At 33.8% G+C, this 15,645-nt stretch overlaps 1 protein-coding gene across 1 annotated transcript; it reads left to right on the top strand.

Moving 5' to 3' along the window:
• Positions 1-866: 866 nt before the first annotated feature.
• LOC107852613 (peroxidase 15) lies at positions 867-2,774 on the top strand. The gene is made up of 4 exons (XM_016697644.2): positions 867-1,316; positions 1,408-1,605; positions 1,952-2,117; positions 2,236-2,774. The coding sequence occupies exons 1-4, from the start codon at positions 1,107-1,109 to the stop codon at positions 2,640-2,642; spliced, it is 981 nt and encodes a 326-aa protein (XP_016553130.2). The 5' UTR covers positions 867-1,106; the 3' UTR covers positions 2,643-2,774.
• The last annotated feature ends 12,871 nt before the right edge of the window (positions 2,775-15,645 follow it).

Below are 15,645 nucleotides of genomic sequence, written 5' to 3'. Positions count from 1 at the left end.
AAAAAAAATAATTAATTGTGATGGTAAAATTTGAAAAAAACATATGTTTTTCTCTTGATATGCTAAAAAGTCACTAGTAAGAAAATATATTTTTAGTAGAGTTAACAAGTAAAATGGATGAAGTACCTTTTTATTCTGTGATAATATTCCTTTTTCTTTCACCATATTAATCTCAAGTAATTATATATTGTGTGATCTCAATTTAATATTCCTCTTTCTTTCACCATATTAATCTCAAGTAATTATATAGGTGAAAAACATAGTTAATTCTGTCTTGATTTTCTTAACTAATAGATATTTTAGACCTATTATTTATCGTAACAAGTAAATTGGATTGGAGGGAGTTTGTCCTCTTACTATTAAAAATCTTGTCCGTAAAGTGGCATTGCATGCCTGAATTTTTTGAAGCAGATAGACGTGCAAAAGTCTTACAACTTTAAATACAGGTTAAATAGCAATGTCCACATGAAATACCTTAATCTTTATTTGAAAATGTGATATTGAAATTAAAAAGGGAATTTTATGATTACTAAAACTGAATACAGCAACATATAGGTTGAGGAACTTAACGGCCCACATTCTGATTTTTCGTTAAATTATGGAGAATCTTATATAGGCATTGGAGCTAGATTAAATTTAAATTTACGCTGAAAAGTTTGATATTAAAGGTAAAACGCTCCCTAACAAAAGTGACTCTGTGTCCAAGATTACTATCAAAAATTTTAAATCAACTTTTAATGATTTTTATTACACTTTCATAATCAGTCCCAACTTGCCTCCATTATTGAAGGAGGTTCTCTAATGAGAAAAGCGAGTAATAAGTCAAACTTTTAAAGATTAATAATATATGAATTATATATAAAAATCATTGACTACTTTGTTTCATAAGATTTTAATTAAATAAGAAAGCACCGAATATTTGATTTTTCACTCAAATATTGAACAGGTCTCATGTAGCTAGTGATTATTTATTTGACTATGATGTTGGAAATTGTCAGAATAAATCAGGAATGAGAGACACTTTTTGTGTATATATTGCCTAGATCTATAACTTTCATGAGACACAAGTAAAAGAAATTGTTCACTTTTTGTCTACCTAATAAAAAATGGCTCCTTCTACTTTAGCATTTATATTTGTTTTGCTATCAACTTATAGTTTCTATGAATCAAATGCCCAGTTGAGTGCTAATTTTTACTCAAGTACATGTCCAAATGTATCAAGTATTGTCCAAAATGTAATTCAACAAGCTTTACAGTCTGATGCGCGCATTGGAGCCAGCCTCATTCGTCTTCATTTTCATGATTGCTTTGTCGATGTAAATTCACTTCACTCTTTCGATTGTTACTTTCTTAAACGTCGTACACTTTTAGCTAATTCTTAATTGACTTGTATTTGTTAATTGATAGGGATGTGATGGTTCACTTTTATTGGATAATAATGCTACAACAAATATAGTAAGTGAGAAAGATGCAGCTCCGAATGCAAATTCCACAAGAGGTTTTGATGTTGTTGACAACATTAAAACTGCTGTTGAAAGTTCTTGCCCCGGTGTTGTCTCCTGTGCTGATATTCTTGCTCTTGCTGCAGAATCCTCCGTTTCTCTGGTATAAAAATTTATAAACTAGTTATGTTTTTGTTTTCCTTCACCAAATACTGAATAGGAACCATTTGTTAGTACTAGAAATAGAGGTTTTTCCTGCCGCATTCTGAGAAATTTGTGCTATGAAACGTGTTTTTCCCACCTAATTTCCACCGAACCAGGAGAACACACTTTGGTAAATATATTCTCAATGAAACACTGAGAAATTTCCTAAGTCTTACTCTACTGTTTTTTCTTTCCCCACTGTAGAAATAGCCACTAAACAATTTTCAGTGGGAAATTTTAATGGGAAAATAGTTATTTTTTAGTAGTGCGAGAATCAATTCTTTTATCATGTCACTTGAATGCAGGCAGGTGGTCCTTCATGGAATGTTTTATTAGGGAGAAGAGACCGCAGAACAGCAAACCAGGCAGGAGCTAATACTTCAATTCCTTCTTCGACTGAAGGCTTAAGCAACATTACAGCAAAGTTTTCTGCTGTTGGCCTTAACGTTACCGATCTAGTTGCCTTATCAGGTAACAAACTAGTTCTCTTTTGCATTTTCCTTATAACTATTTGGAAAGTTGAACAACTTTATCAACTAAGTTCGATATATATATATATATCTATATATATATCAAATCATTGTAACAGGTGCGCACACATTTGGACGTGCCCAATGTCGCATATTCAGTGCCCGTCTTTACAATTTCAATGGCACAGGAAATCCAGACCCCACTTTAAATACAACTTACTTGGCTAACCTGAGGCAAATATGTCCTCAAAATGGAAGTGCAACAGCCTTGGCTAATCTTGATCCGACAACCTCAAATAGTTTTGACAACAATTATTACACGAACTTGCAGAACAATCAAGGGCTATTGCAATCAGATCAAGAGTTAACTTCAACACCAACTGTCTCATCAATTGTCAACACGTTTAGTAGTAACCAAAATACCTTCTTTCAGAGCTTTGTTCAGTCAATGATTAATATGGGAAACATTAGCCCGTTGACGGGTACCAACGGAGAGATTCGTTCTGATTGTAAAAGAGTCAATTGAATAAAAAAAATTGATATTTAATAGAATTTTTTATCTTAAATGAAGTGTTGTTACTCCGTACTGTCTGTATTTTTCACCTTATAAAGGAGGGAGATCATTAATAATAGAATTGAAGCAAAAACTTTCTGCGCAGGAGACATCTGCAAGATAATGTTGATCTTTCCCATTTATGCGCACCATTTCTAAATAAGTGGTGTTTTTAGCTTGAACACATCCCTTGAGAAAATACTTGTTCCTAGAAAATAGAGTGTTTTACTAACTTACCCTTACTAATTATCTTGAAAAGATGTGATCGCTTATTTAGGAATGTAGGTAATACAATGCAAGTTAATGCTATCCACTACTAGAAAATATATGAAAAGAGACCACATGTAGTAGCTTTTCTTGTTTTTGCGATCACAAAAATGACCCCAAGATGTGATCTCAAAATCAATGGTTGCTTTTCTAAAAGCGACCACATGTGGTCGCTTTTTTATTTAAATAATTAATTGTTATTTAAAATTTAATTATTTAATTAAAAAAGCGACCACATGTAGTCACTTTTAATTTTTAATTAAAAAAAGCGACCATATCTAGTCGCTTTTATTTATTTAATAATTTTTAAATAAAATTATCTATAAAAATAATTAATTAATTATAGAAAAGCGACCACTTGTGGTCGTTTTTTTATAATTTTTTCAGAAAAGTGACCACATGTGGTCGCCTTTTTAAAAGTTTTTTCAGAAAAGTGATCACATAGGTTGGTTTCTCTGGAAAATTTTTTAGAAAAACGATCACATGTGATCGCTTTTCTAAGAATTTTCAAATTACCGACCACGAGTGATCGCTTTTTTTGGTAAATTTTTGAAAAAGTGATCACGCACTTGTGGTCACTTTTTCTGGTAATTTTGTAAAAAAATTGCAGTATATATACATGCTACATTCCATCAAACCTACTATACAATGCAACCCACCATCAAATATAATATGTAATCAGCCATCATAATAATACAAATACTAAAATCAAATTATTAACACAAAATTTACAATGTTTCAAAAGTAAACTACAAAACATATAAAGAGTACAAAACTACAACTCGTCATCCTCATCGTCATTCCCATCCTCAGCCATAGAATTTGAATCCTCGGTGGTGTATTAGTCATTCAGTGGGCTTAGGCCTTTCGCAACCCGATGTGCATCACCAGGACAAGGAGGAAGAATCCGTGCAGATTGAAGAAAAGAATTGATCTGCTCCTGCATAATTATCATTTGCGATGATGTTTTTTCCTCTTTCTTCTTCGCCCTCTCATTTTGTGCAGCAAGCTCTTTAGTGAGTTGAGAAATCGTATTTTGTAGCAACTCAACGGTTTCTCTATCAACTGATGAGGTAAAGGATGATTCACTAGACGAAGACCTAATATTCTGTGAAAAGCATTTTTTGTGGTAGCTTTAGTATGTGCCTCTAACTAGAGAACCCATAGTTTGTTTTCAATACTCCTTCTCTACATCTTTAGGTATTGTTTCACCCTAACTTTCAGAAGGCTGAGTACTACGATACTGATTAATCAACTACATATATTTGTCCTATATTCAAAGTAAAGTTAAAATTAACAATAAAAAATATTAAACTATTCATACTTAAATAATATCAACTATGAGAAAAAATCATAAATGCAAATGTGATTCCTACATGGGTAGCTTTTGCATGTGGCTCAACCCAAACATCTTCATCTGTGGGATTCTTTTTCTTTTTTATGTGAGTCTCCTGGAATACCTCATGTAAAGTTGCCTTCCTACCCAATTTTTTTTTGCTGCATATGTCAAAATTATTAATCTTTAAAATTAAATAATAATTAAATCCATAAAAGGTACATACCATTTTTTGCTCCACAGTAATCCGACTAACAGCTCCCGCAGTATGTAGAGAGACACCCTTGACTGATGCCCTTGCTTTATTTCTTTTTTAATTAACTTTTTAAATTATTCGCTATTCCAAAAGCGAAGAAAATCTTCCCACGGTCCATCAGATATAAATCTTGATTGTTTCTTGTGTTTTCTTGTATAATCCAACAAACCTTTATTCTAAGTTTTGCTCTTCTAAAGAAATTCTTCCATATATCAAAGTAATCTGTTGGATCAAACCAGAAATATTTTTACAATAAAAACAACAGTTTAATTATCGGGTATTACAAAATTATCGACAAAATTAATTATAAGTACTCAATTTATCTTTAAAAAAAGTTACTATCGAAAAACGATCACTTATGCTCGACTTTTATTAAAAAAATTATAATTTTAATAAATAATATAATATTTACAATAACGTCCAAATAATTTAATGCAACGTATATATAAATCAGATAATTAGTTATTTTATCATCACATTAACACGAGTAGTATGTTTCCTCAATTGTATAATAATATCAATGCATTTCGTTTATTGAGATGAATTTATGGTTAATTAGTTGCTAAATATTATATTATATACCTCGTAATACAATGTGTTAGTCAGATAAATTATCGATTAATAAGCTTACGCCATTACAACTTCAACAATACACCTTTGTCTACATTGACACAAGTAGTATATTTTCTCAATAGTATGATATCAACGTATTAATCAAAATATTTTGATATATAGATTCAATTATCTAACTTTTGATTACTGCATACGTCACTACACAAGATATACATGTATATACATATATGCAATTGGCTATCAACTTCTAAATACGTAAAATATACATCAGATACACGATTTTATTACCCATAATAATATGTATTTCACATATACTCAGATGAATTATCGGTTAGTTTATCCTATATTATTATACCTTCACTACGTAATGTGTGTGTGTGTGTGTATATATATATGATACATCAAATCCACAAGTATTTTAACTCATAATACAACACATTCATTATATTCTGATGAATTATCGGTTATATATGTACGTTACATTATTATAACTACAATAACATAATATTACTACCTCAACTGTATGATACAGACATATTCATTATACAAAGATTATGTTTAACGTAATTTAACATATATACAACAAAAAATATACTTACTTTATATACTGAAACATAAGTAAAAGATACAAATTATGTTTAACGTAATTTATTTATTTTATTTAATATATTTATTAGTATAATATTTTTACAAAATTAATTTTTTTTAATAGAAAAGTGACCACTTGTGGTCGCTTTTCGCTTTTATATAAATATTTTACGTTAATTTTTAATGAAAAGCGACCACAAGTGGTCTCAATTTTCTTAAATTTTTATTTTAATCATAAAGTGACCATAAGTAATCGGTTTCTTAAATAATTTTCCTTTAATTTTTTCTTAAAATCTGGTCTCTTTATAAAAATATTTTTAATTTAATTTTTAAAATAAAAGCGACCACTTGTGGTCTCTTTTTAAAAATAGTTTTTAATTTAATTTTTTAAATAAAAGCGACCACAAGTGGTCGATTTTTTAAAATAATTTTATTTTTCAGCTTTTTTAAATTCAAAATCGACCATAATTGATCGCTTTTTTAAAAATATTTTTAATTTTCTTTTTTAAAGAAAAGCGACCAGTCGCTTTTACAAAATATTTTCTCTTTTTTTTTTTATTCTTATTCCAAAATCGATCACTTGTGGTTGGTTTTTTGTACATTTTTTTATATTTTTATTTTATCAAAAACCGACCAAAAGTAATCATTTTTTGTATAATATCTTAGTTTTTTTAATTAAAAGCAACCAATTATGGTCGCTTTTGGAAAAAAAAATTTTTAAATTGAAAATAGACCACTTGTGGTCTCTTTTAGTTTTCAAAAAACATAATAACCAATATAAAATTTGATAATATTAAAATATAATTATTTTTATTTTAAAAATAAAATAAAAAAAAAGGACCACAAGTTGTGGTTTTTTTTTTGTGATCAAACAGTTTTTTTTAGTAATGATCTATCTTGGGAATTGTTGACATGGACATTAGGCCATCCGATAGAGGCCTAGTTCTCACAGATCTGGATTAGGCCCATTTATATTTTGAATGTAATTTTCTAATTAGTTGTAAGTTGACTGGATAAAAAGCAGTAGTTGTAAAGTTCTAGAAACAATCGAGAAATAAAAATATCTCTTTCTTTCTCTTTCTTCTCTTTCTTTTCTCTTTTGATATTGGTTTCTCAGACAAGAAATTCATGGCGACCAGCTAGTTTTCTTCATTTGACATGGTATCAGAGATCGGAATCGTATAGTACTCGTCATCAGCAATCGTCCGATCTTACCCTCAAAGGGTTTCCACGGATTTTTTTCGGCGACAGTTGGCTTTCCGACAAAATTAGCATATGTTTGTTGAGCAAGACTTTTCTTCTTCTAGTTATCGAAGAAGAATGGTAATATCCTTCCAATCTATATTTTCTGATGTTTTCCGTTGGTAATAACTACTGGTGGATTCCATTGTCGGAGGATTATGATTGTTGAAGAAATGGTGGTGGATTTTTATTGGTGGCTGATTATTAATGATTGTTGGTGGATTTTGATACCTGGTAGATTTTATCATTGGATATTTTGATAATTCTGTTGTTCATATCGTTTGCCGAGATGTTTGTATTCCTGTTGTTGGAAATTTGTTTGTTGGTAATCTGTTGTAGTTAATTTTGGTTCAAAATTGATATTTCTTTCATTCCCGATAGCTCGTACATATGGAAACCACGACTAATCCTTCTACTTCCACTAGAACCAAAGGGTTTATGCCTTTCTCAATAGATCCATCATATCCTTTCTACATCCACCTCTCAGACAATCCGAATACTCTATTAGTCTCTTCTCCTTTTGACAGAAATGGTTTCGCTGTTTGGAAGAGGAGTATGGTTGTTTCTTTTTCTACAAAGAACAAGCTTGGTGTCATTACTGGACGTAATCCTCAGCCTTTAGAGGATTCTCCATACTATCTAGGCTGGAATGATGCAATGATATGCTCATTACTTGAATAACTAATTCTCTCTCCTGAAACATTGCCCTTAGTCTCATAGGCTATAATAATGCTAGGGAAATCTGGCAAGATCTAAATGAAAGGTATGGACAGTCAAATGGGTCCAAATACATTTAGATACAACATGAAACTAGTGCTACCAGTCAAGGTTCATTAGATATCGCCACTTATTTCACAAAAATGAGAAGTCTGTAGGATGAATTACATATTGCCTATGTGGGTTCCACTTGCACCTATGGTGTGTCGACCCCAGTTTCGAACCGGTCAAAACAGTACACAACGTATGGTGGTATGTCGTGACTCTTGGAATTAAAAATTTATATTTAGAGTCACCACCTAACTTTTTAGGAAAATTAGGAAAAAATCATTTTTATTGTAAAACACTGTCTAGGTTTTTCGAAAATATTTAGAGATTCTGAGTAAGTGTTTTGGTTACCCTAGGGAAAGGTATTAGGTACCCCTCAGAGCCTATCCAAAGATAGTCCTTACGCTTAGTTTAGGAAAATATTTGGGAAAAACTTTTAATCCGTTATTTGCTTAAAATGGTGATGAGAAATTTTGTTATTATTAACTTAGAAGAAAATTCAAGATATACTAAACATGACACTACCATGTATAAGGAAATAATGTAATTATTGCGAAAATATGCATGCATTTTTTTAAAATATGAAAAGAATGATAACATAATTTCTATATGTTAGAGAGTTTAAAGTCATATAGTTTTGTAGGAGAATTAAAAAAGTATGTGAATTAAAATACTTAACTAGAATTATTTATGGAATAGGTAATTATATTGTAGCATGAGAATTTACTTATCGAATGTATTAGAGCGAAAAATAGGTGATAGATTGTGAACATAACAACAACAATCATATTAATAATAATAATAATAATAATAATAATAATAATAATAATAATAATAATAGTAATAATAATAATAATGATAGTGGTAATAATGGTAATAATAATAATAATAATAATAATAGCAACTAATAGTAATAATGATGGTAATAACAGTGATAAAATAAATAAATATTAGTGATAAGGATAGTACTAATAAGGATGAAAATAATTATCATAATAGTAGGAAAATAACAAGATATAACTCGTATATGGTAGCGTAACACATATATACCTTGTGTTTCTAACCCTTTGAAATCTTTTGTCGGGCAGCGAAACTGAAGCTTTTACGTCGAGAATTTTCGGCCAGCAAACTCACTCGTAGGACTCTGTCTCGGAAAAAATTCGGAAAGCAGAACAGTAAAGTTGGGATTTTTTCGGCGAAATTTGCTTACTTTCCTAGACTTGTTTATCTATTGATTTTCACTCGTCTCTTTTTTTATTGATTTTCGTACCTTTTCCTTGAATTTTGCTTCTTTTTTTTCTTAGTTTTCTCACGAACCCTCCTAAAGACAAATAAAAAAAAACTTTTTTTTCACTGATTTTTGTTGCTCTCTCAATCTTGAATCCTTTTTTTTTGTTTTCTCTCCTTTTTTTCACACTCTCCTCTAGAGGTGTAGAAGACACCATTTATAGGCGCAAATTCGGACCTCAAGTCCATATTTGAAAATAAAAAATTAAAATGGGTACAAAGATGTTTTTGAATTTGAATTTGAGCTGTTGAGCCGAATCACCCTTATCAGCAGATTTTGCAGGCCATTAATGGCAGATTCCAAATGATTCTCTGTTGTTGTATGAATTTGGGGCTTTGCTTTTTCTAGTTTTTCATTTTTGGGGTTGGAAGAGGCCATTTTGTGATGGGATCTTTGCAGATTTGTAGCATTTATGGCTGCAACGGGTAGCTAGGTTGTAATTTTTGTCATGAGGGAGAAGGGGAGGAGGAAAAGAGAGAAGGATTTTGGTTCTTGTGTTGGTTTGGGAAAGGAGATGGGGAGAAGACAGCGGCTCTTATGGGAATGGCACAGTATGGGTGCCTTTCCCTTTTTCAGAATGAGAGAGACAAGTGAAGCAGTATTTAATGTATCAAACTTTGATAAATTGACTAATTTTGGATCGTCCGATCTCTTGATCGGACGGATGAAAATAATGGTAAAAAGGAGTATTTATATAAAGATAGATAAATATAAAAGATGATTAAAATTAATTATTTTTTATCCGTCTGATATTTGATAGGAACAACCCAAATTCAAAAAATACATAAAAGGTAGATTAATAATTGAATATATTTAGACATATATATAGATATAATTATACAATTGAACTTGGGCCCCCGGATTGGGAAGAAAAATTAGAGGACTAGATTGATCTATGTCGGTTAGATGAAAAGGGAGAAAAGGATATAACGATTATACTAAATTTTAGGCTAATTTTTGAGCACTCGTTTCAAATTTATAAAATAAGAGTTGGTTTCGAAAACTGAGATTAGATTATCGTTAGCTCGAACGCTCTTTTTCTGCTGAAATTAAATTTTTCGATGCTTCCTGATATCTTAAAAATTATTTAAAATTATTTTTAGTTTAATGTATATAAATTGCAGACATAATTTGTACAAACACCCGACTTAATATTTTGCGACTTTCCTATTAAGAAAATACGTATATATATGTATATATATGTGTGTGTGAAAAATAAGAATATAATATAAATAATAAGAATATAATAAAATATATGTACATCTTATAAAAAATATATTTTGTGTAATAAAAAATATACCTATAAGGTCACAATACTGCCCCAAAAATAAAGTTAGAAAGAATGCAAATGCGACCACCAAAAGATATATATTTTGTGATTATGATGTCAAATACTTAATTATTAAAATAACTTTATAAAATAAAAATAAATTCCCTTCTTATTAAAACTTATAGAAATAGAAACAAAAATACCAAATCTTATTATTATTATTATTATTATTATTATTATTATTATTATTTTAAATTATATAGGACCAAGAAGCATCGAAAAAGTAATTAAAGGAAAAAGGGCGAGTCAAAATCGGGTGTCAACAGTTGCCCTTGAGGGACCGAAGATTTGTGTGTGGAAATCTTTGGGCACTCACGTTGACGTAACCAATTTTGTCTCGGGCGGAACAAAATGTTTGAAAGATTATGTCCGGACTCCGGTTCTTGAGCTGCCTACATATCTTGGGCTTTACGAGAAATCAGGCCATTTGTAGTTCGAATTATAGCAAATTTTTGATGAATATCAAAAATTTCCCCAGTGTAGGATTATGGTGACATTGGGTTCCTTCGAGGATGATAACAAACTTTCAGCACGAATGAAATGGATAGGGGTGCAAGTCCGAAACGGGTTGTTAGAAGTAGCTGGGGATGAGGAGATGTTGGATAGTGATATCTGCTGAGGATTTTGAGAGAAAAGGAGATAACAATTTTTCTAAAATTTCCCCAGTGTCGGACTAAGACGGCGGCACTGGGTGATGACAAAGAAAATTATAAAAATAAAAACTTGAGTCGAGTCGAGTCGAGTTTCTTCGCCAGAATCCTTGACGTAGCTAGGGATGCTTGACATTCCGCTAGCTTGCCCCAGTTTACTACTAAGAGGATAGTTCTACGTTGTACTGGATGGTCCAATAAAATAGATAACAGGGTGAAAAGTACCTGTTGTTCGAAAATTTGTAAATTAAAATTGTTGGGTAAAGAGTAGAGTTTAGATATTCAAACTAGTATTGTCTCCATTTTGGAGGCCTCCGACTGGCGAGGCAATAACTGAAATGTAGATAGCCTCCGTCGGCTAAAATGTAAATAGCCTCCGTAGGCTAGAATATAAATAGCCTCCGTCGTCTGAAATGTAAATAGCCTCCGTCTGCTGAGCAGCTGCTTGAATATAAATAACCTCCATCGGCTGAAATATAAATAGACTCCGTTGGCTGACATGTAAATAGCCTCTGTCGGCTGAAATATAAATAGACTCTAACGGCAAGATATTTGCCCGAAGGTAGACTACCTCGCATTTGTCAAGGTGGCCCTCAGTCTGAACGAGATGACGGTATTACTGCTGGAACTTGATGTTGTTGTGATAGTGGCTTTCTTGCGTGCTTGCTATGGTGCGGGCCTCTGATTGGCAGGATGTGCTTTGTTTGCTTGAAATGCGATTCTCTGATATGGCGGAGTGTTGCTTTTCTTATATACATTTTTTGATTTGTGGCGAGGCGTCCCTCTTGCTGGTGCTCAACTCTCAATATGGCGGAGAGTCGTATTGCTCATTCGCATCATCTGATATGGCAGAGGATCGCTTTGCTTGCTTATGTACAGTCTTCAGAATATTGAACTCGACTTTGTTTGCTTATATACATTCCTCAAAATGCGAAAGCTTGACTTGTTTGCTTATATACAGTCCTTTGGAATGCGAAAGTTGACTTTGTTTGCTTATATATAGTCCTTTGGAATGCGGAAGCTTGACTTTATTGAAGTCAGACGACACTCGCCAATTTGCAAAGTTATTCGGGGTAGTTAGACGATGATTCTCCGATTAGTGAAGTTATTCGATGCAGTCAGGTGGTTGGCTCCGATTGACGGAGTTTTGTTGGGACAAGTAAATAACCTAATCTTCCTATAAGGATTCTATTTTCTTAGTTTTCGACCCGGGTCTTCAAAATATACCTGCGAAAGAATTCGAATAAAACTGTTAGAGCTTGTGAGGATTAGTATCAATGTATGTAAAGAGAATAAAGGAAGGGGAAAATATTTGGCTCTTATCGTGGTGGTAAGTCGCATGATGCCCCTGATCCTATCCCAAAGCTTAACTTGGCGTAGCCTTCCAATTCCTATTTTTCTGCTCTCAAAGAAAAATTCTTAGTTGGGAGGGGGTGTTGATTTGTGTCGACTTAGGAATCCTAGCTTTATTTACGGAATTCTCCAACACTTCCTCGGTTGCTCAACCACTCCCAAGCCTTGAGTCTCAGTAGGTGGGGAAGTTGAAAGTATGATGAAAAATATATATATGCATATATGTTTTCGCAAATATATTATGTATATATTAAGTATATAGTAATCCTTTATCGTTTTTAGATTATGACATGTTCGGAAATCTGTTAAGCCTCCATTTATTGATCGTGACCCATGTAGCTTTATCCTTCGGGTGGAGCTGCTCTAGCTGTCGATGCTATGATGATTCTGGTGGTGAGATCGCTTATATTCTGGGGATATACTACGAGCGACAGGGGATTTTCCTAAAGGTAAAACCAAACCTTTTAGGTTGACTACATATCCTTATAACAGGAATCAGGTCCGCACGTAGTTCGATTACAACGAAAAAAGTAAAAATATGCAATGCAGTGATCGAGCCTGACTCAGGCTGCCTACGTATCCTTAGAATAGAAATCAGGTCATAGTGTAGTTCGAAATACATGAAAGGATGATATTTTGGGTTTTCTAAGGAAATCTAACCCTATGTGGGCTGCCTACATATCCCACCGTGGGAAATCAGGTACGTAGTTCTGTTACATTAGAGAAAAATGCAAAAATTACAAAGAAAAAACTAGTCCTAATATCTTCAAATGTAGTACTTCTTGATAGCGTTTGAGTTGATCGGCTTTGTGCTTATTGTGCCGTCCATTTCTGCGAGGATTACTGCTCCTCCCGAGAGTACTCGGTGAACTATGTAAGGACCCTGCCAATTTGGCAAAATTTTCCTTTGGTTTCATCTTGGTGAGGGAATATCCTCTTCAATACTAACTATCCCGATGTGAATCGACGAGGCTTGACTTTCTTATTGAATGCCTTGATCATTCTATTTTGATAGAGTTGACTATGACAGACTGCATCCAATCTCTTCTCGTCAATGAGCATCAACTGCTTGATCCTGCTATGAATCCATTCAGTGTTGTCTAGACCAACCTCCTGAATGACTCTCAATGAAGGTATCTCTACTTCTGCAGGTATCACTGCTTCCGACCCATAAACGAACATGTAGGGAGTTGCCCCAGTAAAAGTTCTGATTGTGGTGCGATACCCAAGTAAAGCGTATGGAAACTTCTCATGCCATTCCCTATTACCGTCCACTATTTTCCTCAAGATCCTCTTGATATTCTTATTTGCATCTTCAACCGCTCCATTTATTTGCGGTCGATAAGCCGTGGAATTTCGATGAGAGATCTTAAACCTTTCGCAAATCTCTCTCATCAGGTCGCTATTAAGATTGGATCCATTATCTGTTATGATTGACTCTAGAATTCCAAACCGACATACTAAGTTGTTGTGAACAAAATCTGCTACCACCTTCTTGGTTACGGTCTTATGTGTCGAGGCCACAACTCACTTTGTGAAGTAATCGATAGCAACCAATATAAAACGGTGTCCATTGGACGCAGGAGGCTCTATTGGCCCAATAACATTCATGCCTAAAGCAGCATACGGCCAAGGAGAACCCACCACATTGAGGTCGTTTGGTGGAACTTGTATAAAGTCTCCATGAACTTGACATTGGTGACACTTCTGCACGAATCGAATGCTATCCCTCTCCATGGTCATCCAAAAGTATCCAGCTCTAAAAATCTTCTTCACAAGCATGAAACCGTTCATGTGGGATCCCCAAGTTCCTGCATGTATCTCCTCTAACAATCTCGTGGCCTCCGTGGCATTGACACATCGTAACAATCCTAGGTCTGGAGTCCTCCTATATAGGATTTCTGGCCATCTTCTCAAAGTCCTCTTCTGTTTGTCAGTAGCGCCTTCTGGATATCCTCCTGCTCCAAGTAACCTCTTAATGTCGTAGTACCACGACTTTCCATCTGGCTCTTCATCTATATGGAAATAATAAGCTTGTTACTCGTGTATCTCCACTTTGATGGGATCGATGTAATTCTTATCTGGATGTTGAATCATTGAAGATAGTGTCACCAAGGCATCAGCGAACTCATTTTGAATTCGAGGGGCATGCTTGAATTCAATCTTCGTAAACCTTTTGCTCAATTCCTTAATACATTGCACATAAGGAAGGATTTTGACATTCTTGGTGGTCCATTCTCCTTGCACCTGATGGATCAACAAATCTGAATCTCCTATCACCAATAGATCTTTAATGTCCATGTCTACTGCCATCCTAAGCCCGAGAATGCAAGCCTCATATTCTGCCATGTTATTCGTGCAAGGAAACCTAATCTTTGCCGAGATTGGGTAGTGTTGACCTATTTTTGAAACTAGGACTGCTCCAATTTCGACTCCTTTGAAGTTTCCTGCTCCATCGAAGAATATCTTCCATCCATCATATGGATCTGAGATGTCTTCCTCTGCGAACAATACCTATTCATCGGGAAAGTAGGTATTGAGTGGCCTTTAATCTTGATCCACTGGGTTTTTCGCGAGGTGATCAGCCAAAGCTTGTCCTTTGATGGTTTTTTGGGTCATGTACACAATGTCAAACTCACTCAACAAAATCTGCCATTTTACCAATTTTTCAGTAGGCATTGGCTTCTGAAAGATGTACTTGAGTGGATCCATCCTGGAAATCAAGTAAGTGGTATATACGGACAGGTAGTGCCTTAGCTTTTGCGCAACCCAGGTCAATGCACAACAAGTCCGTTCCAACAATGTATACCTACCTTCGTATGGTGTGAACTTCTTACTCAGGTAGTAAATGGCTTGCTCTTTCCTCCCTGTATCATCATGCTGCCCTAACACACATCCAAATGTATTATCCATAATAGATAAATATAGTAGTAACGACTTTCCTGGTTTTTGTGGAACCAATACTGGTGGGTTAGACAAATACTCCTTAATTTTGTTAAAAGCCTTCTGACATTCTTCAGTCCATCCGGTGGCAACATCCTTCTTCAATAACTTGAATATTGGTTCACAAATGATCGTGGATTGGGCTATGAACCAACTGATGTAGTTAAGTCTTCCTAAGAAACTCATTACGTCCTTCTTGGTCTTGGGAGGTGGTAAGTCTTGGATTGCCTTTATCTTGGACGGATCCAACTCTATACCTCTCCTACTAACGATGAATCCCAATAACTTTCCTGCAGGGACTCCAAAGGCGCATTTAGATGGATTTAACTTTAGGTCGTACCTTTGCAGCCTTTCAAAGAACTTTCGTAAATCATCCAAATAGTCC

This window comes from Capsicum annuum, chromosome 11 (genome assembly GCF_002878395.1).
Source record: "Capsicum annuum cultivar UCD-10X-F1 chromosome 11, UCD10Xv1.1, whole genome shotgun sequence".
NCBI lineage: Eukaryota > Viridiplantae > Streptophyta > Magnoliopsida > Solanales > Solanaceae > Capsicum > Capsicum annuum.
The sequence above is the reverse complement of the archived record's forward strand: the minus strand, read 5'-3'. Positions and strand labels throughout refer to the sequence as shown.

Excerpts from the sequence above, each read along its gene's own strand:
- LOC107852613 (XM_016697644.2), top strand. The coding sequence starts at position 1,107 with ATGGCTCCTTCTACTTTAGCATTTATATTTGTTTTGCTATCAACTTAT. Across the intron at positions 1,317-1,407 it reads TTCATGATTGCTTTGTCGAT|GGATGTGATGGTTCACTTTT; the intron begins GTAAATTCACTT and ends GTTAATTGATAG. Across the intron at positions 1,606-1,951 it reads CAGAATCCTCCGTTTCTCTG|GCAGGTGGTCCTTCATGGAA; the intron begins GTATAAAAATTT and ends ACTTGAATGCAG.